This window comes from Nomascus leucogenys, chromosome 9, assembly GCF_006542625.1.
Source record: "Nomascus leucogenys isolate Asia chromosome 9, Asia_NLE_v1, whole genome shotgun sequence".
In the NCBI taxonomy this organism is placed as follows: Eukaryota; Metazoa; Chordata; class Mammalia; order Primates; family Hylobatidae; genus Nomascus; species Nomascus leucogenys.
In genome coordinates, this window is record NC_044389.1 from 18356718 (window position 1) to 18383821 (window position 27104).

Consider the following 27104-nt stretch of genomic DNA (forward strand, 5'->3'; position numbering starts at 1 on the left):
GATTCATTCTATATGTAATTACTCAATCCTTCAGAATGAAAAAACATCTATTGGTTACTCATTGCCTATAAACTGCTAAGTCTGGTAAAAAACTATCCATTATCTGATCCTAAACTTGTCTTTCTAAGTTTTTCGATTACTTGTAGTCCACACAGATCTTTAGACAATAAAGTTATCAGGGCAGGTTTTTTTTTTTTCTTTTTCTTTTTTTTTTTTAAATCTGGTTCAGTCAGTCACTACAATGTATCTGTCTCTTAGGACAGTGATGATATATATCCATAGAAGGTTTTAACAATAATTTTCTGAGTGAATGGATGAAATTGCACTTTTTGCTCTTCCTCATATGTGTTTTAAATCTCCCACATGCATGCTTCTGAATGTTTTTCAAAATCTGGTTTGCTTTACAGAAGGCTTAGTTTTTATGAGTAACCAGTGTAACATCTTTCATCTCTGAACTATCATAGCATTTACCACATACCCTTCTCAAATTTTAATTATTAGTGAATATGTCAAGCTCTTGTATTAGATATCGATCTCTTTAAAAATTAAAAACCTGTCTGGCATGGTAGCTCATGCCTGTAATCCCAGCACTTCGGGAGGCTGAGGTGAGAGGATTGCTTAAGCCCAGCCGTTTGAGAATAGCCTGCGCAATGTAGTGAGACCCTGTCTCTACCAAAAATTAAGGAAATTAGCTGGGTGTGGTGTCACACGCTTGTAATCCCAAATACTCGGGAGGCTGAGATGGAAGGATTGCTTGAGCCCAGGAGTTTAATACTGTAGTGAGCCATAATCGCACTACTGCATTCCAGCCTGGCAACAGAAATGAGACCCTGTATAAAAAAATAAAATAAAATAAATAAAACCATGTGTGTCTGTGGGTGTGTTCATGTATGTATTGAAGAATAAATTTAATCATTTAAATTGTGTCAGAAAAGTTTTTAAAATAAAAAATTATTAGCGTAAAATATAAAGTGTTCATCTGATACTGAAAATGCCAGAGTAGAAACTGTATCTTTGTCAAGTAGAAATGTATCCCTTGATTTATCTCTTTGACATTTGTCTCTTTAAATAATAAAAGTTTCTTTGTAGATCTTGAAGTTTCCAAGTTAGGTGCTAATTACTTTTCTTTTCTTTCTTTTCTTCTTTTCTTCTTTCTTTCTTTCTTTCTTTCTTTCTTTCTTTCTTTCTTTCTTTCTTTCTTTCTTTCTTTCCTGTCTGTCTGTCTGTCTGTCTTTCTTTCTTTCTTTCTTTCTTTCTTTCTTTCTTTCTTTCTTTCTTTCTCTTTCTTTCTTTCTTTCTTTCTCTTTCTCTCCCTTCCTTCCTCCCTTCCTTCCTTCCTTCCTTCCTTCCTTCCTTCCTTCCTTCCCTCCTTCCCTCCTTCCTTCACACAGAGTTGCACTCTGTCGCCAAGGTGTTGGAGTGTAGTGGCGTGATCTGGGACCACTGCAGCTTCTGCCCGCTGATCTCAGGCATCTTCCCACACCTCAGCCTCCCAAGTAGCTGGACTACAGGCATGCACCTCTGTGCCTGGCAGATTTTTGTATTTTCTTGTAGAGACGGGGGTTTCACCATGTGGCCCAGGCCGGTCTTGAACTCCTGGACTCAAGCAACACTCCTGCCTCGGCCTCCCAAAGCTGCTGGGATCACAGGCGTGAGCTACTGTGCCTGGCCTAGGCACTAATTTCTGTGTAGGTTTTGTCTTTAAAAGAAGATTTGTGTTTAGCTATTTTCTACTAGATAATTTTTTTGAAAAGTCTATGCCAAAACGGTAGTGCCTTAGGGAAAAATGTATTAATACATCTTAAACCCTTTTCAGATTCATGAATTTGTATTGCAGTTATGACTCTTATTCAGCCTATACAGGAACTTAGTTTGGTATTCTTTGGTCTTCATATAGTCCTAAATAGAAAGTTTATTACTTTATTTCTATGAAAAATGTTCATTTGTTCATTCATTGAATCATTCCTCATTTACGGAATGCTTAACTCATGCCAGGCAGTGTTCTATAGGTGAAATCATAAAGTAACAGCCTTTGTATCAGTCTGGATATGACCAGGAAAGAGAAATTACATAGTAATTTGAACAAGGAAAGTTTAATACAAAGAATTTAAAAACTATAACATGGGATTGGGGTAACAAGGGATGGGCTACTGGTAAGTGAAGGAAATTCTGAAGACTATCGAAATACCGAATATAAAGCAGCTACTAGTCTTAGGGCTGAGACGGAGCACCCAGGGAAGAAGCCCCATCTGGGTGTGAGATCCAGACCCCAATGGAGAGGGCACAGCTGTGGTTCATTGGATAGCAGAGAAGTTGCTGTGGTGCCACACTGGCAGAATTTTCTGGAATCCTGCCCTTTGGGGTGCCCAGGAAAGCTGCCCTCAGAGAAATGCCATTCCTTAGAACTTGTTGGAAAGCCATATGAGAGGTACTGGGGAAGCTGTTTTCAGAGAGATGCCTCACTCGCAGCAGACTACTATAAAGCCTCCTAAGGTGAAGCTATTAACTAGGATTGTGTTACTGGAGAAACTCCCTTAAAAAACTAACAAAGGGAAGCTGCTGGCCACTTGGTACTGTTGGAAATTGTACAGTGCAATAATCAGGTGCAGGAGATGCCTCCTGTGCTGCAGGAACCAGGCACTAGAAAGGCTTCAAGTGCTGCAAGAGCCAGAGGTACTCTGCTATAAGGTAGGGGAATGCTGAGGGAAACCTTTGGCTGCCAGTACCTGCAGGAGCCAGGCACTGCAGAAACTGCCCACTGCATAGGAGCCTGGTGGACACCTGTGCTATAGGAAATGGGCCTAGGGAAGCTGCATGTACAATAGGAGCCAGCCCTTGATGAGCCATAAGCTTTGCAGGAGCCTGCAGAGTGTCTCACTGGAACCAGGAGCAAGTTCTCTCTTTTTGCATTGTCTCTTTAGTACCCTCTCCTGACAAAGTTTGACATCATGCCAGTTGCTAAAAGGAAAAATAGCCAGAGTCCAGATCCATTTTCACAGACCAGGCAGTGAGGGGCAGATTTGGAGCTGAGAGGCAATAAGTTGATAATTGGTACAGTCCACCCCTTTGGATACTCAGCCTCTATTTGTACCCTTCTACACACATTTGAATTCCTGTACAATAAAACAAATCTATATTTCTACCTAATAACATACAGCTATCATTTTTTACAAATGTAGACATTCTCACCCTTTCCTCTAAAGGAGAAGCCCTTGTTTATGTAACTGGTCAAGAGGCCATAATTGGTATGTATGGCTTCCTTTTATTACCCATTCTGTATTTCTCTCACCCTCAGCTAGAACTTCACCTGAACAGGATCTTTATCTGGTAAAATGTCCCATTCTCAAAGAATCTCAATCCTCAAAGATTTAGCTGTGTTTTGGTTGTTGTAGTTTTTCATTAACTTTTACTTTAGGCGTGCAAGTCCTGAGGCACCATAGAGAATCCCCTGGTTCAAGACACATTTCTCTTTACCAAACTATTATGTGGAAGCACCCGTTTCCCTTCGGTTATTGAGAAGAATCACTCAAGCCAGTAGATTAACTTCCTCTTTTTCAGCCTGTTGATTCAGTGGCATATGGTACCCCAGTTAGCCAAGTGGCATCTTAAAATTCAAGTAGAAGCATTCTACTTGAATGCTTCTACTTGAATTTTAAATAGGAAGGAGTTAAAAATAGTTAACCACCTGAGAAGGAAAGAAATGCCTTTATTTTGAAATAAATATTTGGCATGAGTAGAGTTTCCAAAGATAAGGCATATAAGTATTTATTCATTTGTGCATTGATAAATGCTATTAGGTGCCAGGTACTAAGTACTGGGAATTTCAGAGTTACTAATTTGTGATTCTATAACAGTGTCAGTGAGTCAAGAACAGTCAGTGTGATAAAAATTCTAACATGGGAGATATTAGGAGGTAGAGTGGTAGACTACAGAGTTTACTTCAATATGATACCTCATTCTTGAAAGGAATTTGTATCATTTCTAGGAAATATATCTTTAATATATTACTGTTTGTGTGTGTGTGTGTGTATGTTTGTATATGTAGAGAGTGGGAGAGAGAGAAATCAGACTACAAAATCTATTTGGGGATATAAACAGTGGCCAGATTGTGAAGAATCACATTTGCTAATTTAAGAGGTTTGGCTTTTATCCAACAGATTGTGGGGAAGCAAATGAGGTACATGACATGATAAGTTTTGTTTTGGAGAAGATAACACTGGTGGCCTTATAAGAGAAGAAATGCAGTAGGGGAAATCCAACTGACAGGAGATCAGTTAAAAGATTGTTAGAGTCATAAAAGCAAGAGATGATTAGCACCTGAACTAGGACAGTGACCTTAAGAGGGAGGTGAGGTTGGGTTTTAGAAACATTTCCAAGCAAAAGTCTTTTGCTTGTGGTATTAGCTTAAGAGTAGGTAAGAAAAAGGAGAGTGTAGAATGGCACACACAGGACAAGTCTTTACCAAATGTTTACTTAGTATCTGCTTTGTAAGGGGACAGTTCTTGATATCATTTACTAACAGCAAATTTCACTTTATAATTATGTGTATGCATATACACATATATACATACATATATTCACATATATATGATATGCATGCTAAATATACACATGTATGTTAAACATACATAAGATAAAGGTGTATATATAGTAATTTTAACATTAAAATACGTATAATTGTTTATTATTTAATTACAAATTATTATATTTGTTAACTCTAAACATTTACAATTTGCTTTGTTGTTCTGCCATTGTGATTGTCTCTTTTTCAGTTGCTGGTGGTTTGCAATCAGTTTTATTTTGTTCTGGGTGAAAGATATTTTAAATTATGATTTCAAATATGACTGATAGTTAAAGAGTAGCTTTAATCAGTTTTTGTTTACTATTTATTTGAAATATTGTCTGAATATATGGTAGTAATGTGTTTATATTAATAATATCTTCTAAAATTAGAGATTTGTGTTTTAGTCCTAACTACTCTACCTTCTTATAATTCATCAGCTACCTTCTTATAATTCATTAAATTTCTTTTACCCTGAAATTTCTTGTCTAAAAAATGAAGAAATTGAACAAGCATGATCTCTAGGATCCTTTCTAGTTGTTAAATACAATGATTCTTATATTGTATAATTTATTTTTTAAAAATGATTGCCAAATTATGTAATTTTTGTATAAACCATATCCTAACCTTCATCCTCCAGAATGTAGAGTTTAGATATTTGTGAAGAGAAAATATAGACAGATTTGAGGAGTGTTGTAGTGTTACACTCTTTAATTTTGGTGGAAAAGTAGAAGGGCCTTCTCTAGGAAAAGAAAAACTGCTATTGAATTGACTTTGAGAGTGAGAATTAGAAAGAAGTAAATTTAGTGATAGGGAAATGTCATGTAGGTGAGGAGATGTATTTGAGGGTATTGGCATTTATGTATAATGTGATAGCACAGAAATCCAAAGAGTTGTGAAGAGGTGGGTACAACAGTAATGGTGGTATATAGAGGGTAACTAGAATGTAACTTCCTTGAGAGTACAGGTTTTTGTATGTTTTGTTCATTACTGTATCCTTGCCACTAATAATAGTGTCTGGCACAGGTTTGGTGTCCCACTTACTGGCTTAGTAATCTTGGGCAATTGACTTAACTTTGCCTCAGTTTCTCCAACTATGAAGTGAAAGAAAGAATGAATACTTGAAGGAAGCGAGCAAGAAGGAAAAATTTAGAATTATTTGGCTAGGAAGAGCTAATAAACCAACGACTAAATGTGAGATGATTAGAACTTTCCAAAGGACTTGGGTATGATGGAAATAGTTTAGAATAAACTTTTAGCAGTGAAGTATCAGAATTTACCATCTACTATGGTCTGACTGTGTCCCCTAAAATTTATATTTTTGGAATTTAAACCCTAGTATGATAGTATTAAGAGTTAGGGCCTTTAGGAAGTAATGAAATCATGAGCCCTCATAAATGCAATTAGTGACCTTACAAAAGAGCTTCAAGGGAGCTGTTCAGTCCCTCCTGCCGTGTGAGGATGCAGTAACAAGATGTCATCTATGGAGAAGAGAGCAAGGCTTTACCAGGCACTGAATCTGCTGGTACCTTGATGTTGGATTTCCCAGCCTCCAGAATGATGAGAAATAAACTCCTATTATTAATAAGTTACCTACTCTAAGGTATTTTGTTATAGTAGCCCAAAGAGACTAAGATACTATCCTAAGAGAATAAAGGAAGAAAATAAAGTATAAAAAATTTAGGTTGATTTGAAAGCACCAAAATGTCTTCCAGAGTGGCTGTACCATTTTGTATTCCCACCGTAAATGAATGGGAGTTTCTTTTCCACATCTTCATCAGCATTTGTTGTCAGTGTTCTGGATTTTGGCCATTCTAATAGGTGTGTAGTGGTATCTCATTGTTTTAATTTGCCTTTCCCTGATGACATGTGATGGGGAACATCTTTTCATATGCTTATTTGTCATTTGTATATCTTTGTTGAGGTTGGTGAGGCGTCAGTTACAGTTTTTGACCCATTTCTTAATTGGGTTGTTTGTTTATTTTAAGAGTTTTGTATATTTTGGATAACAGCCTCTTACCAGATATGCCTTCTGCAAATATTTCCTCTTAGTCCATGACTGCTTTTTAAATTTTCTTGACAGTGTTTTTCACAGAACAAAAATTTTAAATTTAATGAAATCCAGCTTATCAATTAATTTTTTCATGGTTTATGACTTGGTGTTGTCTCTAAAAGTCATTGCCAAGCCCTAGGTCATGTAGATTTTCTCCTCTATTATCCTTTAGGAGTTTTATAGTTTTGCATTTTACATTTAGGTCTGTGATTCATTTTGAGTAAATTTTCATGAAAAGTGTAAGGACTGTATCTAGATTCATTTTTTTGGCATGTGGATGCCCACTTGTTCCAGCACCATTTATTGATAAGACTGTCTTTTATTCATTGTATTGCCTTTGCTTGTTTGTCAAAGATTAACAAGTTGATTATATTTATGTGGGTCTATTTGTGGGCTCTCTATTCTGTTTCATTGATCTAATTGTATGTTCTTTTATAAATGCTACACTGTTTAGAATATTGTAGCTTTATAATAAGTTTGAACTCAGACAGTGTCAGTCCTCCAACTTTGTTCTTTCAGAATTGTGTTGACTATTCTGTGTCTTTTGCTTCTCGATAGAAACTTTAGAATCAGCTTCTTGTTTTCCACAAGAAAACTTGCTGGGATTTTGATTGGGATTGTAATCTATAGATCAAGTTGGAAGGACTGACATCTTGACAGTATTGAGTCTTCCTACCCATGAACATGGAATATCTCTCCGTTTATTTAGTTTGTCTTTGATTTCTTTTATCAGAATCTTTAGTTTTCGTTATATAGATTGTATACATATTTTGTTAGATTTATATGTAATTATTTAATAGAGCATTTTTATGATACTATAATGGTGGATACATGTCACTGTAAATTTGTTTATATCCTAGAGTGTGAACTCTGATGTAAATTAGGGACTCAGATGACAATGATGTATCAATATAGGTTCATCGACTGTAACAATGTACCAGTGTGGGTGGGTGTGTTGATAATGGAGGAAGCCATGGGTGTGTGAGGGCAGGGAGAATATGAGACATTTCTATGCTTTCTGCTCAGTTTTGCTATGAACCTAAAAGTATTCTAAAAAATAAATTCTATTTTTAAAAAGTGTACAAAATATTGTTTTTGCATTATGTAAAATTTCTACTTTCCAAACATTTTCCTGTAAGTCTCACTTAATTTGAATATTAGAGTTTTGCTTAAGTGAGACTATTTAGTAGTTAATGTTGTGGTTTTCAAATACCTTGCTGCTACCATTTTTGGTCTAAACTTTAAAATGTGAATATAAATTAAATGTGTTTAGGCAGGTATTTTCTTTATGGTTTCCACTAATTTTTTAAAAAATTTTATGAGGAATTCATTACATTCCCATCTGCAGCAGTTTACTCTTTATACTTATAGTTATTTATGGTGCTTAAATTTCTAAATTAAGTATTGATTCAGTTAAAAATCAGGTGAGGTCTCTAATACATGTTTCTTGGATTTTATTAATAAATGCTTTCTTAGGGAATATAAATCTGCCCCTCAGTAACTCATTTAGCCCTGCAGTAACTCATTTAACTCTAGTTGAAGTGTAGGATTTCTACAAAAGAATGAGGCACAATCTAGATAGGTGATACAGAGGCTAGAATAGTGTGAGTAGCAATGTGTCTATATGATACCTTTACCTGTAAGGCATGCTAGTTAAAATTGTGCTATTTTTCATAGTGGTGATTATACTAGATGGATTGTCTTTCTGCTGTGTCCGTGGGAGTCTGATAAATGTCTTTTTCTCCTCCCTCAAAATACATGCCTATTTAATTGCTTAAAACAATTCTAGTTTTATTAATAGACTGATTTCTTCTAATAAATATAGTTTAAGAAGAAGGAACAAATCAGATTTTGTATCACAAAGCAGGACAACTTTGGTTCAGTTTCAAACTTAGGTGTACTCACAGACAATGATAACTTGTAGAATTTGTATCAATGATCTTATCCTTTTAACATTTTCTGGGAGAGTCTCTCTTATTAGTTTCCTGCTGTAGTTACAGTCTGTGTTGCCTGAGGAAAGTTTTGTAAATCAGATCTCTGTCTGTTATAGATTTGTCATACAAAGGTCAATGGTTCTTGTTTGATTGTCCGGTCCAAAGATGCATTCTCTATTATACAATTAGTATAAAACACAATATTTTCAGTCAGTGGATGCTATTCAAAGCCTCATAATGATGATAATTTAAAATCTTTGTATATTGAAGGCAGTTTGAAATAGTGGATACTGTACTTTGGATCTAGCCTGCCTCCACTTGTATCCTGGCTTTGCTGTTTATAAGCTGTATGATCATGGGCAGTTGGTTGAACTTTGTCTTAGTGTCTTGATCTGTTAAGTAGAAATAATGATAATAGTACTTGATGAGGTTGTTGTGAGGATTAGATATGAGTAGTTCAAGTACTCATAACAGTTCTTGGCACATGGTAAGCATTATATAAACATTTGTTGTTGCTATTATTTTCAATGGCACTACCGATGTTTAGACCTGGTGACCTGGGACCAGAAGTTTCAAATGCCTTTGTTCTATGACTGAGTTAACTGTTGCTGACCTTTGCTGTCAGGTTTCTCTGTCTGGTTTCACGGGCATTAGTTCTTGTCCCTTCTCATGATTCCCATATATACTTATGTTGTAATTGAAGTCCATAGTAAATCAGTATTCCCAATGTTTCTATTTTGCATTAGTCAGCTCTCTGGAACTGTGTTAGTTCAATATATTGGGTATGCTTTATGAAAATATATGTGCATTTTAAATATCATATGCCACATAAAGATAAGAAATTTTTTCCCATAAACCTTTATTTGGTAAATTCATTTTTCTCTGAAAATTATAACAGTGTATTATTCAGTTTCAGGGTATAATGCCAGAGATACGTTTGAACTGAAACATGGAAATTCTTTCCTTTACCCTTTTCTCTGCTTTCATGAGGAACAATTGTGGTATTAAAGAAGCAACTGACGATATTAGAAAAGCAATGTGGAGTCTTGGCCCTGTCACTAATCAGACATATGATACTTGGGTAATTCTAGCCCAAAGAAAGACTATATGATATTTCATTTTTCTTTAAGCTTAAAGATTCAGTATATCATAAATAACTTTAAATTAATAAGATTCTTCTTACTTGGCTTATTAAATTGTTCTCATTTCTTTGTAGTACTTTATATTGCAAACCAAACTTCTAAAATATGTAGTTTATTTTCCTTTAATTTGTGTGTTCTCAAAATGTTCCAGGTAAATAGTTTATTATGATAGCATTCTCTTCAGAGGTATGTAAAAATGTCATCCAGAATAATATTTAGAGTCTTTTTCATGTCCTAGAAGGCTCTCCATCATTGATTCTGCTTCTCTGTCTGACCTCATCTCCTGCCATTCTCCCACTTCCTCCGGTCTAATCTCACTGGCTTCCCCATTGCTCTGTGAAGATGCCAAGCATGTTCTCACCTGGGACTTCTGAATGCCTCGTTTAATTTACCTGGAATGCTCTTCTTCCCAAATCCACGAGTTTGCTCTCTCTCTTCAGTTAGGTTTCAGTTCATATGTCACCACATCAGAGTTCTTCTGTAATCCTCCTATCTAAAATAGCCCCCCACCCCCATCACTCCCTACTTTAGGTCTCTTTATAGATCTAATCTCTGACAATATTTATTTTACTTGTTTATTGTTTGCTTTCTCCACTAACACGTAAGCTCCATAGAAACGGGGACTTTGTTCTGTTTAGTGCTGTGTCCTTGTTGCTTAATAGGGATTTCGATTGCATATAGCAGGCACTCAAAATTTTTGTTGAATTAAGCAAATAAATTATTATAATATTTTCAGTTGCATAATTACCTTATGGATTTTAGAGCACCTAGAGACTTTATGAAAGTACTTTAAAGCACTTAAACTTTTAGATATATTTTGAAAGTGGATCTGAATTATAGTCCAGTCATAGTATTCCGTTAGCCACCAGGATAGAAGAAATCTCAATACATAAGAATATAAAAAAGATAGAATTGATCTGATCTAAAAATAAAGAATGTTTAATCTATGAGAGAAAATACTTACAGATCATCTAGCATAGAGTTCCTATTTTAAAGATCACAAAACTGAGACATGGTTATATTTGTAGATGTGCCAGAGGTCACGTGGCTTGTTGGTGGCAGAGCCCTAATTTTGTGTCTGTAATATACATGTTATGATTTTATGCAATTTACATATAAATGTGTTACATTTTCTAGTAAATTTGTTTTATTCTATTTACTTGCAACTTTGCTATCGTCTCTAAAAGAATATGCCATAATAGTATTTTCTCATTTTTTTTTAAGTTACATAGCGCTTGCATGCTACTAGGTGAATATATGGGGGATCACCTTTGGGATGCTTCCATCTTCTTTGGAAATCTCCATTTAGGTGTCTTATGCTTAACAGAATAAATATTTGCCAAAGCAGATTCCTTATAATTCTACTTAAACCTGACACTTTTGCTATATTACCTTTAATAATTCATTCTGGTTGCTTAGTTCCAGAACTGTGGTTGGGAAGGAGTTGTCATATATTTTTTATATATATAATTCAACAAAAATTTTGAGTGCCTGATAAGTCCTTGTCACTTATACCCCACATCCAGAAAGTTACCAAGTCCTGTAGAGCTTGCTTCTCTCCTGGTAGATCTTGATTAGCAGGCGTAACTCTCTACCAGATGCTGGCCATTGAAGAAATTTTGTGACTCTGCATATAATTACAGAAACCATCCTCTAAGAAATCAGTCAAATTCATCAGATAATGTTGAATTTTGTTAGCAAATAACTAATAAAACTTCATTTAAGGATGACCAGTAAGGAGGCAGGGAAAGTATTTACATGGCATTTAGTAGAGTGCTTTGGACTCTGGGTATGCCCAGTGAAATAAATGGCCCAGTGAAATAAAGTGCGGTATTAAATATAATACCTCACATTAAGAACGTGTTTTTCCTCTTGCTACAGTTTTTATTTGCTCAGTAACAAAAAAAGAACACTTTCTCTTTTTTGTTGTTTTTAAGGCTTTAAATGAGCTGTTTAAAAAGTCATCTGTGTGCAGATTGAGAAATTGAATAATTAGCTGCGTTTCAAAGCTCCATAAGCTCTTTTAGCCCATCAGGTTAAAAAGGGGGTGGAAAGAGTTAATACAGTTTTAAAGAGGCCTAATTTACAACTAAGGAGTACCTGAGAGCTCTTGGAGAATTTGACACAATGAGTTAGATCAACCCCATTTTCATTTCCCTCTAGCTGCAGTTTGTAACATAAATAAATCCATGGTCTATAATTGTTAAATGGAAGTATTTGAATGCCTCCTAGTGGCATATTGTAGGCTCTAATTAAGGAATTTAAAAAGTAATATTTATTGAAGGAATACTATGATAACCTATTAAAGCTTGTAAGTACAAGGTAGTAAAATCCTTTAATGATAACATGCTAAGTGAAATCAGAATACATTATTTGCCATACAAAACTGATTAAAAACGTGGCTGGAAAAAATGTAATACATATGGCAAAGATGAATATACTTTGATTAAAAATTTTTGGTTTTGGTTCAAATCGAATTATTTTAATTGACTTTATGTAGTGGATCTATTTTGCACTTAAACAGACAAATGTGGCTAATAACAGGATTTGGATCGCTTTGTGTACATTCATTTTTAAAAATTAATTGTGCTTATCATGTAGTTTCTTTAAATATCTTTGTATAATAATAGAGAAAATGGTTTATAGAAGGTCTGGTTCATTGTCAGATTTTTTTTTAATTCTGATCTTCAAGTTGAATAAAATAATTTAATCGGTAACCTTGAAATACAGACTATAGCAAAACTTTAAAATGATTAAGAATGCTGATTTAATTATTGCTTTATGCATAAAAATGGCTTTACATCTACAGAAATATAATTTAAAATGGAAAGAAAGTCACATTGAAAGAATTCTGATGAGGGTCAGAAGGTGGGAGAAAAAAGTGATATCCTTTTGTTAAGCACTAAAAAATGTTTAATTAACTGCTTACCAAAACAAAACAATTAAAATGGCAATTACGTTTAAAATAGCAACAATGTAATTACAGCCGTTGTGATATAAAGCTAGGAAACAAAATGTTAATCTGGAATGAACAGTTTAAATATGAAATTATGATATACTTGGCTTCCTGTAGTACAGCTGTCAAGCTTGGGCAGTTCGCTGGTCAATAGTGACATTCTATGTGTCAGTGAACAGAGTCTCTTGATACCATAACCCGCAGTTCACACATTACTGAAGCTCCAACTGTCGAACATTCAAGTCCCCTGATATTATTGCAGCTTCCAGACTCTCCTGACTGGCTCATGTTTCATTCTTTGGCAATTTGCCCTAATGATATCCCTCAGGAGCTTTCAGCCTCTCTTCCTTTCCATATTTAATCATGTTATATTAATCTGAGTGATACACAAACTATGCTGTACAAATTGTAATTTCCTACAATTTTTCTAAGATGCACACCTAATTTTTCAGTTTTACTTTTACTTATGTTCTAAGTTTTCAATCCCAAGCTCTGTATTTTCAGATGATTATAACTATCTACATGATTCCCAAGAAGCTTCTTTTGCTGTTTATATATGTTTCAGAGGGGCCTCTGAGACAGAAGACTTTTTACATGTAGAATTGGTAAAGACAATGTGATTTATGTAGTTATGTAAATTGTTCTGTGATTACTGTTCATTGTTGATACATTGAACATTGCTTTTTGTTTGGAAAGTCAGCAGCTACTTATTTTTGTTATCCTTTTACAAATTTTAGTTAACTGCCTGTATCCATGGATCAGCTGCTCTTCTATACCCAATGTATTGGCAACACATATACATCCCAGTGCTTCCTCCACACCTGCTGGACTACTGCTGGTAAGCTGGCTTTTGCCAGACTCCTTTAAGTTTAGGTTTCATTATTAGATATCTGTTTATTTGTGAATTAGGTAAACTTGGGGGCATATTTAAAAGAAATCACAGAAACATATTTTAATAAATAGTAAAGATGGCTTTTATGAAGGACAGAATAATTCTGTACAAAGGTAGCACAAGTTTATACTTAGCAAACATAAAGTTCTTTAGATTTTGTGAATTTCTTCTGCAGTCATTTAGATAGCTCAATGCAAAACAGAAAAAGCTAACAGTCTTAAGTTGTGTTTAGGAAAACTGTATAGAAGTTATGGTGTCAGTTAGAGAACCCAGTATCCCAGGTGTCAGAATTTGTCTGGCAAATCTGCCGGAAACCACACTGTCTCCGTCAGGGCAGACTCCTGTTACCTTTACTTCAGAATACACTTCTTTACCCCTTTTTTCAATAATAGCACACCAAATACCAAGTACTGACAAAGGGGTTGTCTCTAATACAAGAATTCTTGTTTTTTGTTTAAGTCAAAGTCTCAGCCTTGAGCCACCGTGAAAGGCAATGTTGAAAAGTATCGGGAATAGTTCTGAAAAGTTTCCTGGCATTAGACACAATTCCTAAAAGATCCCACCCAATAACCAGGCTTCTAGACCCTTCTTGTTCTCTTCGCCTGGAAGAGTCTGCATATTTATCATGAGTCTAAACAAGGATTAGACTTCTAAATAGCAGCTTCTGGGCCTTCGTCAAGACTGGGGGGGAAATGTTATCTTCATTGCATAATCATCTTCTGCAGGTATAGCCTAATTCTTAAGACATGTGATGGGATTTTTCCTCTAAATAATTGTGCACACACATAGAAGGAAACAGTTTTGGCCTCAATCTGTTTGCTTATTTCACAGCTAATGTTACTAAAACACAGCACTTTTAGAATCAATGCATTCATTTAACTTTCTTATTTCATAAAAGGCAGAAAGTATTAAGGATTAAAAATGATTTAAGCATACATAGAGGGTTTCTATTAACTTTTTATCCCTCTTCAGAACAAGTGATTATAGTGACAACACATGTACTTGGCCACATATTGATTATGTTAATATATTGGTGTGTTTCCACAGCATGGTAATATTATTAGTACTGATAATGCTGTGAAGTAGGTGCCCAGTGACCTAACATTGCTATTATGCTGTTTGAGAACTAGAAAGGAGAAACTGTTTGGCAGGAAACTATAGGAATGTAGTTTATATTGTTAAGTGTCACACACACAAGTCTAAGAATAAAGCTAAATCTATAAATAGGCCCTTTGTTATTCATTTTAGAGTTTTTCTTTAACCAACATATCTATAATATTTTAGCATTCCTTAAAGGGAGGGTCTCTTATTTATTTATGTTGACATATGCAGTGGATCTTTGTATATGCTGTTCAGTAATTAAACTTTACTTATTTAAAAATATATTTTACAGCAGTATTTGGAAATATATTGATATATGATTTTACATAATATATCTTTAGAATTACATTTTATATATGATGTTAGTGCCATCTTAATTTTTCTATTAAAATGTTCTAACCTCAAGAGATAACACACCTTTAATTAAGTTCAATTATCTGTAATGAATTACACTTTCAAGACTTTCTAAAATGTTATTTAGAAATTACTATATGACACAGGCAGTTCTGTACTAACTTTTTTCCAGAGCTTTTCCGATCGTTTCTACCCCTGCCATAAAATTCAGTGAAGTAAGCTTCTTTCATATTTCAGTCCCTGGAATTTTCTTTCTAGTGTCTAATGTCTGAAATAGCGTTTGGGTCGAGTTCTAACAGCTTCCATGCCAAAAACCTCCCTGGTTCAAAGAGTAAGTCAGTGATATTCAAACAAGAAGTTATCTGAAACTTCCTGAACCTTAAGGTCACAATGATAGGCTCAGCTTCTATCGTAAGAACTGAGTAGTATAATATAATTTCTTTTTTTAAAGAATAGCCATCAGAAAACTTGGTAAACTAAACTGTTTCCTAGGGTAAACAGTTTTCTTCCATTTCCATCCTTGAGGTTAAAAAATCATACTGATCTACATGTAAAAGGGAAAAAAATTACAGATCATCCCTTCAATCTCATAGTATTTGATTAAACTTTTTATGAATATTCCAGTTCAAAAATAGTGTCATGAAGATTTGATAGGAAAAGATATATCTTTGCAAACTCTTTGGCATGATTGGAACTTTCTGAATCCTGAGGTAATCCTACCTCCATAAAGTATTTCTGTTTTTGCAACTGGTAGCTCTGGTGTGGGTTGGACTGTGGAGAGCCATAATGCCATCTTGTGACGATGGATGAATATCGCATCTTGGTCCACCAATAAAGCCTTGCTACTTTGTTGATTCATTCATCCATTCATTTGTTCATTAAACATTTAGTGACCATCTATTAATATTTGCCAAGCTGTGAGTATGTAATGTAATGAATAAGATTTAGTTTCTGCCATTGCAGGATTCACAGATAGCAAGAAATACACACATACTTACATGTGCACATATGCACACACATAGCACAGTGTAATACTGCAATACTATAAGTATTACAGAATAGGCATACAAAGGACCATGAATGGCAACACATAAGAAGAAGAAGCTACAGTCCCTGGTAGATTAGGGAAGGTGCCTGGGAGGAAATGACACCGTCTGCATTTTCCCCTAATCAGCCAATGTAAGAGTACTTTAATGTGGCAAGTCTATGATGTTGCAAGACAGTCTTAACCTATCTAAGTCCATAAACACATGGCAGATAGTGTGACTTTAGGACTAGTAAAATTATAACTATCTAATTTGTTCATGAATGGTTGAGTCACTATTTAGGCTATATGACTCCACTTTTTATGAAAGGAGCAGATTTAGCTTCTGAGAGAATAGGTTTTTTTTTTTTAAAAAAATGGAAAATTATATTCTTTAGACTACCCCAATAGACTGCTGTTATAGTCTGTGTCATGGGTGGTCTCTTTGTAAGAAAACCTAAAAAGAAAAAAAAAGCTATTCTTAAATACAGATGAATTGCTACCAAAAAGAAGCAGCAGTCATATGGAGGCTTCTGTATCCTATCTTTGCAAAATAACTTCATTGAAAGAAAGATTTAGGACAGTTTTGCACATAGAGGACAAAACATCTGTGTTGCCAAGAGTCTCTTCTTGACTTGTTAATGCCCTTATCTAATTAGGAAATTTAAGCTAGGTTTGCAAAGTTACTTTTCATGAGATTTGGGTGATTTCATATTAGGATTACACAATCCAGTTTTTGTGAGAAAGAAACAACTATTCACTCTATATTCTTCAAAATGTTATTATTTTAGGAAATTAGTCTCTAGGGTAATAATGTTTACAGTTCTAACATCTGTGTTTTGAATTTTGTGAGAAATTGGTGAGAAGAGAACATGTGGAGATAACAAGTGATCCCATTTAAAAAGTTTCAAGTTATTATGTGATTAAATTTTGCATACAAGCTTTTTAATGGATATTTTTATGCCAGCTTAACAATTTTTATAAATGTGTTTTTTATATTTCTAAAGATAAGTATATCTTCCATAAAGTTTAAAAAAATGTTTTCCTAGATGTATTCGGTAGGTTATTTAGCAGTCTGCTTCTGATTTTAAGAAACTTTGACCCACCCATTTATCCCACCAACATTTGTAAAATGGACTTAGTAATTACTGTTTTTAGAAGGCTTACCTATTTTAAAACTCTTTCATTAAAATGTACTTTGAAATTTCAGACAGCATGGGTTTTCTGTATTATAAATCTTGTGAGTAGAATAAACTAACCTGAGGTTAATTGGGAGTTTACACAGTGACTTTAATAATTTTATGCTATTTTGGACATAGGCAGGGCTTGAGATATTGAAGATCATGGGAGTTGCCTAACTTCATTTTGTTAAAGTTATCAAAACCTTGTTGTGGAAGCCTAGATTTGTTAGTGATATGCATTTTATGTCTTCTTCTCTAGAGACCCAGAAGGAATTCAGGGATGAGAACTTGAATTAGGGAAGTAGTGGAACGTCCACATTTGTTCCTCCTGTTTCCTTTTGAAGGTAGAAAATCTGTTAGGTCTTAAGGATATCAAGGCCTATAAATAGTTTTCAACTTTCAGCCAAGTGAAGTATCCAGAATATCAGATCAATTCCAGATGGTCTCTTGCATTCAAATTTAAAAAAAATAGGAAGGAACAAAGCTACAAAGGGCAAAGACAACTGGGAATTAGAATCTAGTACAATAAGAAGTAATGAACTAGAATGTACAGGCTAACGAGGAGTAAAATAAGAACTTTAACATTTATCTTGTAAATTCTGGATATATAGATTAGTGGTTAGCCATCTTTAAATAAATTTGGAACTTTTTAAAGGTTACTTTGAAATCTCTGGGTCTGTCAGGGTGGCTGTGTAATCTATTGCTGGTTGTCAGTAGCAAAGTGAACACACAGAAATTTGAACAGCTCTGTTCTAATAATGACAATGATGTTTAGAAAATTATGCAAATCCTTTGAGAAAGAGGATTATCTGTTTACATTAACAGAAAAGGTGTGTGATAATAGAGCACAAAGATGCCTATAAAAGAATTGCCAAAAATGTTTTATTTTAAAATAGCTATTTATTCATATATCTGCTATTGACTTCGTAGATATCTGTCAATTCTCATGTTTTTCTGTTAGATAATATTTTAGGTTTGAAATGTCAAGTTGAATAATTTTCTTCTTGTATTTCATGAGAATATTTCTGAAATAACCAGCAATTCTTATTTTATATATTAAAAATTTAATATCTATATTTTTTGCAAGAGTATAAAATCCATAGGGAATATATTCTGTTTATATTGTCTATTATTGTTCCCAAGTTTCTACCCTAAGGCCTGGCACCTGCTATGCCCCAAATATCGTATGTTGAATTAATTAATTCAAGATTATTCTCACACTTGAGTATTTTTAAATTTATTAAAATTATTTTATTAATAAAAGTGAAAGTTGGATAAATCTGAATTTATAAAATTAGGTAAATAAAAGACTATGTACATGAGGGGAAAGATAGCACAGTAGGTGAGGAAATTGTTTCCTTTTGTACATCCAGTTCCAGAACAGTGCCTGACAAACAATAAGTCTTGATAGATATTTGCAGACTGACCCTCTGACCCAAATATTTGGTGACATAGGAGGTATGTATCAATGAAGATATATATTAAGAATGTCATAGAAATAAGAATTTAATTGAATAGGAAAAGACGTGCAAAAGGGATGTAAATAAATTTGATGATTATTTAAGATATATTTGCTATGAGGTATATGGAAAAGATTCAATTCGATTATGGCCTAGACCTTGATATTCTTCTTAAGTTAAAAACAAACCAACAAACAAACTTTTTAGGCATTATAACTCTTGATTAAATTATAAATGATTTTATGATGTTTATAGAAAGCAATCTTAATTTTAAATATATTAATGGCCTCTAAGATTAAATTTGAGCTTTATATATTGAATAATTTTGAATATCTATAATGTGTTATGCTGGAACTGAGCATTTAATACATTTAATTTTTAATCATTTTGAATTACTTATACTGTTGTTTCAGTTTTAATGAACTATATGAATCTATGCATATATATATTTTTAATTTAGTGCCCCAATGCCATACCTGATTGGAATACACTCCAGCCTCATAGAGGTGAGTATCTTTCAGACATGAGATAGTGATAAAATTAACATAAAGTAATAGTTAAAACAGTTTTGTTTTGAAGGAGTATCAGTGGTATAGGACAAAGAAGTGACTAGTTGCATATTTAGAGTATGCCTATCATTTTTAAAAAGTCAACATTGAAATAATTTTATTTAAATTAACATACTAAATGACCATTTTTTATGGCATGAAATCCATAAAAATAGGTTATGTTTGGTAGAAATCATATGGTAAGTTTTAAATACTAAAACTTCAGTCCTTGGTCAGTTGCCTTTTTTTATGGCAACTTAAGATCATTTATATCTCTTTTTCAGACCTATGTTTTGAAAGTCAAAATTTATGTACTTACGAGTCATGAAGTAAAATTTTTTATTTTGCAGACTTCATTATGTTCCCATTTATCAGTGTATACATTTTAAATGTGGTTTTAATATACTAATCATGAACTTTAGAATATAGCCTTAAGTTTTAATTTTCAGTTCTGTTGGGGGATATAAAATTTAGTAATTTTTTTCCACCATTACCACATCATTTTAAAATTATTTTTGACACTTAGGTTATTCCTGTAGTGAAAGACCTTGAACTATTAACACCATGAACTTGAAATTAGGGAGATTTCCAGGAAGGTCTTGGTATAGGATCAGCATCTAATAAAATGAGCAAAAGGCTTGAATTAAAACAAAGGCTTGGGTCAATTGAGTGGTGTCATTATGCTAGATGCTGTCAGTTTTATTCAGATAAATTTGTCTTTTTTTGCTGATAGTACAGATTGTACTTTAACCCAGTTTCTAATGAGCAATCTAAATGAGTTAGCTTTGATTTTCCTCTTAGTTGCCGTCACTGTATACCCTCCATCAGTCCTTACTTTGATCAAAGATGAGTCTGTTGATATATTTTAAAACTCCTGAGGATCATACTGGGAGAGTCATGCCCCTTTAGGAGGCCCAGGTTGTGGATTCCGACCGGTACTCTAGCTTCGGGCATTTTTTCTTATCACAAAATGCTAGGGCAACATTTTGTATTTGTTTCACCAATAACAAAAAAAAATATTTAAATAAATGTCTTTAGTAGGTTTGTAATATTGAAGTCTGAGTTGGATAACTTTATGACTCCTTATTTTTTATTCATTTCTAGAAAACTTATTCTTACTTGCCAAGGTACTTTCAGTGAAAGGATAAATTACATAAAATAAAATATGAATGAGTAGGTACTTAATTTGTTATTAGATTGTGGAATATATGACTAGCATTTAATTTATCAGTAATTTGACTTTATTTAAAATCTAACCTTGGTTGGATTCTTTTCTAAAAAGAGTCATCAAATTTGATTTTTATATTAGTGTACTTGTTGCTTCTTAATGAATCTAATAGGATACATAATTTTTATAACATGTTTATTTATAGAGATGAAAAATACTTAAAGTTGTTGGTTACCTGTTGACGTTATAGTTTTTTTTTTGCATAATGATTCTACATCAACTTTTAAAACAAATGATTCAGTGTTTCCAAAATACTGTATAAAAGGGTATATATTTTAAACATTCAATTAAATTTATCATATATTCTTGGATACCCAGAAAACCAATACTGTTTTTAAGTAGCAAATTTAAGAATTATTTGCTCCTTAAAAAGTGTTGTCTTAGAGAATAATCCATTCTAACTTTAAATTGGCTCTTATTGTTAAATGAGAATACTTGAAGCCATTATTAGACTGGTTGAAATCTCTGTATTTTTCATACTCTGGACTTATTGTCTTAATAGTCAGCCTTATTTTGTTTAATTGGTTTATTATTGAATGAGAAGCTATACTGGGGACTTCAGGAATTCTTTTAAAACAATTGGATACCATTCAGCAACTTTCTTGTTAATCTATTACAAGATGATGTAAATCCTGCAAATTTCATTCTTGTTATGCCACTATTAGGCAGATTTTTTCACTAAAATTTCGATCTTTTATGCTTTTTAATTTTACCAAAATGGTCTCATAATTAAAATATTGATACGCTATTTACATATTTAGTATGTAAGACTGAACTGAGTAAATGTTTGCATTTTGCTTGGCAGTTACAACCAATTTTTTCTTTAAGGAATAATTAAAATGTTTTCTTATTTCCTCTCTTGGTCAAGAGAGTTTCAACACATTTTATTGTGTTATTAGGTTGGTGAAAAAGTAATTGCTGTTTTTGCTATTTTTTTTTAATGGCAAAAACTGCAGTTAATTTTGCACCAACCTAATGTAACAACTTCTAAATGTAGTTGTTCAAAGACATGAAATTAATATCCCTTAACATCTTTCTTTCAGTTGTTTTAATGAAATTATGAGTAAAGGATGGCCAGATCTTTTTAAAATACAAATTTCCTTCTAAAATAAAGGCTAAAGACATTTTGTTCTGCCTGAAAACTTAGACTTTGGGGATGAACTCAAGGCAGACTAAGGCCTGCAGGTCATTAGGAATAAATTAGTAAAGGCTACAAATGTGAGGATTATCTTGTTTGTTTTAACGTACAACGGATTCTAAATAAAATGTTGACCCAGTTTTATAAGATCATGTGATTGCTGCCACTGTGTCATTTCTTTGTATTAATGTGCAAAAGTACCTTTGTAGCCATATTGTATGGAAAAGTTAAACATAGAGGGTGTGAGAAAGACTTCACTAACTTCACCACCTTACAGTTGTTCTTAATAAGCATTTCAGTCTATGTCTAATATTATTTTCTTATTTTTGAAGAAAAAGACAATTTTTTAAATTTTCTAAATTTTGCATCTCGTAACTTTATGAGATGTAATAGTGAGACACAGAAAGAGCTACCATTTTATATACCACATGACTTCCCATGCCTATTTAGAAAAAAAAATAGCTGAAGTCTAATTTGGAGAGAAAAAATAGATGAAATATTGATACTAATCCAAATAAAATAATTGTTACACTCTATTTTTTCCTTTTTTGTTAATGTATTAATAGAATTATTTTCATGTTAGGGAATCTCAGTTTATTATTTGAAATGAATATATTTTGCTATTCTTTTTTGAGTGGTCCCTTAAATAAAATTTAATATTCAGCAATTACCAGATTTTTAAAACTAAGAGCAGTTTTGAAAAAAGTGTATATGTCATAGTAGTACCAATTTCTTTGTTCTGAGTTTAGTGATAAAGTCCTCACAAAACACTTTGGGGGCACATAGCTTTATCTTAGGCTATTTACAGACTAACTCATTTTATCCCTTAAGAAATACATCAGGTTTATTAGATTATCTTTACAGTTTCTGTCGTAAAATGACAAAGTTGAAGATGAAAATCAAAATTATGACATGTTTTTTCACACAAATGCAATTAATATAGTTTATATTTTTACTTATAAAATAGGTTATTGTAGTTATACTATAGTTACTTAATAGGTAACTACACATATATGTACTTAAAGCTTTTTACATATATGTAAACATGTGAAAAGAAAAGGAAATAAGTGTATTTGTAAATATTTTTGCAGTAGTATCAGTAGTATCACTATAAGTGATTCTCTGCTAATATCTTAGAAGTGGCCATCTTTTAAGTCTTTATAATAAAGAAGACAGATTTTTAGAATCGTCTGTCCTCACTGTAGACATTATGCCTTTCTTAACATGTGGAAATTCTCTGCTTTAGACTACCATTGCTTTAGAAAGTTTAACATTCTAATATGCAGAGATTTGAAATTGTAAATGGATCAGAGAAATTTTAATTATGACCAACTTAAAGTAACCAGTTTGGCCAATTTAAAATATAAGGTAATAAGGTTTTAAGTGATAATTTTCAAAAATGACTATTATTGTAGACCACCACTTGAAAAATACTACACTAAAATTATTAACCTATTGCTAGTTGACTTATACAATTATGAAATTCAGAGTTCATAAATATATTTAATCAATGAGCACTTATCACTAAGGAATAATACTATTTGTTACAAATTAAATAAGACTAATAAAATTATATGAATTGTTTAAGTATACCTATTAGTTTAAGTAGGAAAAATGAACCATAAGTATTTTCTTCAAGGGTGAAAAATATGATAAAATTCTTATTTACTATTATTTGCAGACATATTGAGATAATTTGACTATTTTGACTAAACTTTCAGACAAATGGGACAAATCAAGATAGTCTGATAGGCTATTATATTTGGTACCTTCTGTTGAAATTCATGTGAGAAATATTACTAACAATAAATTCCATATTACTATCCTTTTATTTTCTCTTATTCAGCTTTCAGTCCTCATCACCAACATATACCTTTTGGTATGGAATATAGATAAAAAATTTAAATTATAGTTTAATGCTGTAGTCATAGTTATTGGTTTATGTTATCCTTGCAATATGATTTATGCTAAACATAGGTATAGAGCTGGCCATGAATTCTTGTATCATGGGACTGAACTTAAATGGATAAATTTTAAAGAATATAATTTGTTTACAGTTTGATATAACTGTGCTTATTTTATAAGAATTTTTGTTGTAGTTATGTCTAATATAAGATGAGGAAATATTCAGTTTTAAGCATTTTTACTAAATCTTTTTGTATGAGTTGTAGTCAGACTTTCTCAGGAGGCAAAGTTGTTTCTATCCTTTTATAATATAGGATTTTCCTTTTTTCTTTTCCCAAGCCTAATGCATTAAGATAATATTTTCTGTTTCCAAGCTCATCATAACTTTGTAAAGTAAATATACTGATTTGTATTCATAATTGTGTTTTTTTAATAGAGAGTGAAAAATAAATCATTGGAAGATGTTGTTATGTTAAATGTTGATACAAACACATTAGAATCACCATTTAGTGACTTGAACAACCTACCAAGTGATGTGGTAAGTCTGAAGGCTATTCAGTGGTGAACATATATGTTTTCTCCTGGACCTCTGAATTACTAATTTATTTTTCCCACTTTTAATATCTGAAATAAAAGGGTTGGGTATTTGCATGGGTTGTGAGAGAAATCAATGTTGATTCTATAATTAATATTTTTACCTTTTAGCAGTTCAGATTTTGAATGGAACATCATATTCCTTATTGTAAAAGTAAGATCATAATTAAAAAGCTAGATGCATTCATTAGGCAGAGTTTCTTTAAACCTAAGTCTCTTCATCTCATCTTAATCATTATATTACAAAGTAGGCATTTCTGTCTGCCTAGTGGCATGTCTTGCAAAAGAATGAGAGAGTTTTTGAAGGCAAGAAGAAGAAGGGGGCCAATTATCGGCTTTTGCTTCCCTGCCACCTGCCAGCGCTTTTCCTTTTAATTAATGATCTGATGTTACTGGTCAATATAATAAGAAATGCTTGTACAGTTGGGGTCAGAAAATTCTGGCTTTGATCTCCCTCAACTTTCTGAAACATTTATTTGTTTTCTCTAAATTATTTCAGTTTTATTTTAATCTTTTCTATCCTGCTGAGGGCCGCAAGAATGAAAACCTACACTGTTTGTCATTTGCTTTGGCAGAGCAAAGACTGCTTACTTAGAATTCTATTTGTAAATTAAACTGCAAACCCAGTTTGTCATAAAAGACATCTGATCCTTTTGAAATGACGAAAACTGTCTTTTGTCTGTAAAGGCTGATAAATTAAGTGCCAGTTCTCTTCTGGTCTTTGATCTTGTGGAGGGTTGTGTGTGTGTGTGCGTGTGTCTGCAGCTTATAATGGGACGTATTCTGTATGTCACATTAAATAGTCTCCAAAAGTGCACTATTTTTGGCCTTCATATTCCTTAGTACAGGACAAAAATGCAAACTAGTACTGTCTCTGTATATATTTTAATGGCTACTTAAAAATATCTTTATAACGTAGTTCTAAGTTAAAATAACTTCCTTTTCTAAAAAGCAAAGCATTTATTCTTTGTATGGATATTAAAATTTGGGAATAAAAATGCCTTCAGAGCATATTTTTCTGTAATATTGAACTACTTTGAAATCCATTATTAAGGAGTTTGAGAAAGTGAATTTAAAAATCCTAAACTCAAAAATACACTAATACCAGCCTTGATTGTCCTTCTGTCTAATGATAGGAAAAATATGATTTTAAAGTCAAAATCAGATTATTTATGCCCATAATAACCTAAAATACTTGCTGACCTTGAGACATATTAAAATTGAACTACCTTATCTTACTGTAGTAAAATTTATGCTATGAATTTACAAATCTAATCCTAGGCCAGTGAACAATTACATCTTTTTAGCTCATTATAACTATATTACCTTATTATAAAATTTTTGCAAAAACAAAATCACAAAGAAATTATTAGAGTTACTCATTTAAAAATCAATCAAGTATTATTCAATGGATAGAGAAATAATTATGAAAATAGAATCCCAACTTTTAAGAATGCTTTCCTTATATGCATGTGCTTCCTACCATTAATGCCCTAGGGAGAAAGATTGTTTGTTAAAAAGAGAAGAAAAAAAAGAGAAAGAAATTCAGCTTTTCTGTATGTGATATTAAAATTTTTATAGGCAGCTTCAATCAATGATAGATGATTCTTGAAAAAATAATCTTTGAAATTTTATTTTTTGATGGGTGATTATTTTTTAAATTGAAAAGTACTACTTTCCTAGTAGAATTAGTTTGATGATTAGAACATTTATTTAAATATAAGGAGAAGTTAAATAATATTCACACATGTAAAGGCCTAAATATGTAAAATGACAGAAGAGACCATCTTGTTATTTACTTATAAACAACAATATAAACATAACTGAAATATTTAAAAATATAGATAAAAATTATACTGAAAGGTGGTGTAGATTGATTAAATAAATATATGCTTGAAATTCAGGGACACAGACTTATAGAGAAATTTAAAGAATAGACAGAAATAGTTCTGAGATGGAGCTAGGACCATTTACTGAAAGTGTGAGATGGTTTAAAGTTATAGTAATTTTCTAAAAATATTTTGGGTAATTTTTAGAACCCATTTCTAATAAATACAGCTGTTTCATCAGTTTTATAAAGTTATCTCTTACAATTTTGGTGGAAATAGGATGAAGCATCACATCATATTTTAGAAGCTCCCCTGCCCCACTAGACAGAACAGGACAATTGTAAATGTTTTAAATGAGATGTGTTAAAATCACCAATGATCTTACTAAAATTTTTTGTGTGTGATTTAAATTGATAAAATATAGTTGGAACCTGAAAAATGTTACTATTAGTATTGTTTGATTGTTTAATAGGTTAACTGAGATTTAAATGGGGGGGTCCTTTTAAAATCCTTCACCAAAGCATTTAAATTATACTTACAGGCTGGTTGACTTTCTATGCATGTGTACTCTATTATTGTGTCAGATTGACCAGTGGTCTTGGCTGTTCAAAGGTCAGCGGTCACAGTTGTCCTGAATTACTAGTTCTTTTTTCCTGTGGACCCTCTGCTGTGTTGCATGCTGTAATCTTCTTAATGGCTTCATTCCAATATTCACACATAATATTTTAGATTTATTGACTGTTAGAAATACTACCATGCCAGTAGCAGTTCCGCTACTCTTAAGGTATTTAAAATTGGAAAAATAAATCAGGGCAAAGCTTTCAGGATTCCTTTGTTTTCGTTAAGGGAGGGGGAAAACCTCTTTTCCTGTCTTCTGACAAGAACACTTGTTTTTTGATTTCATCATTTCACTATAGATTTGGATCATTAAAAGAAAAAAAACAAATATTTTATTGGGAGTGATTTTAATGATATTGATTATTACATGGAATAACTTTTAAAGGCAGTAGATCCAATAAAATATACTCTTGTAGTTTTTGTCTATTAATATATTGTGACTTTATTTTTTTAGTGGCTGTGCCAAATAGACACCTTCAAACATCTGTAGTATAGTTTGAATGTTTTGAAATAAAAGAAAGTAAATGTTAGGACTCAGTTACAGCATCAATCACAGTTAGTGTTATTGTGGTCTGTTTATAAGGGT

At 32.6% G+C, this 27104-nt stretch overlaps 1 protein-coding gene across 1 annotated transcript in view; it reads left to right on the forward strand.

Moving 5' to 3' along the window:
* The window catches only part of DENND1B (DENN domain containing 1B), a 266884-nt gene that overhangs the window by 145211 nt on the left and 94569 nt on the right, over positions 1–27104 (forward strand). The window contains exons 10-12 of the mRNA XM_030818697.1: positions 13384–13484; positions 19119–19164; positions 23914–24015. Of these exons, the coding sequence (XP_030674557.1) occupies positions 13384–13484; positions 19119–19164; positions 23914–24015 (249 nt within the window). The remainder of the gene's footprint in view (positions 1–13383; positions 13485–19118; positions 19165–23913; positions 24016–27104) is intronic.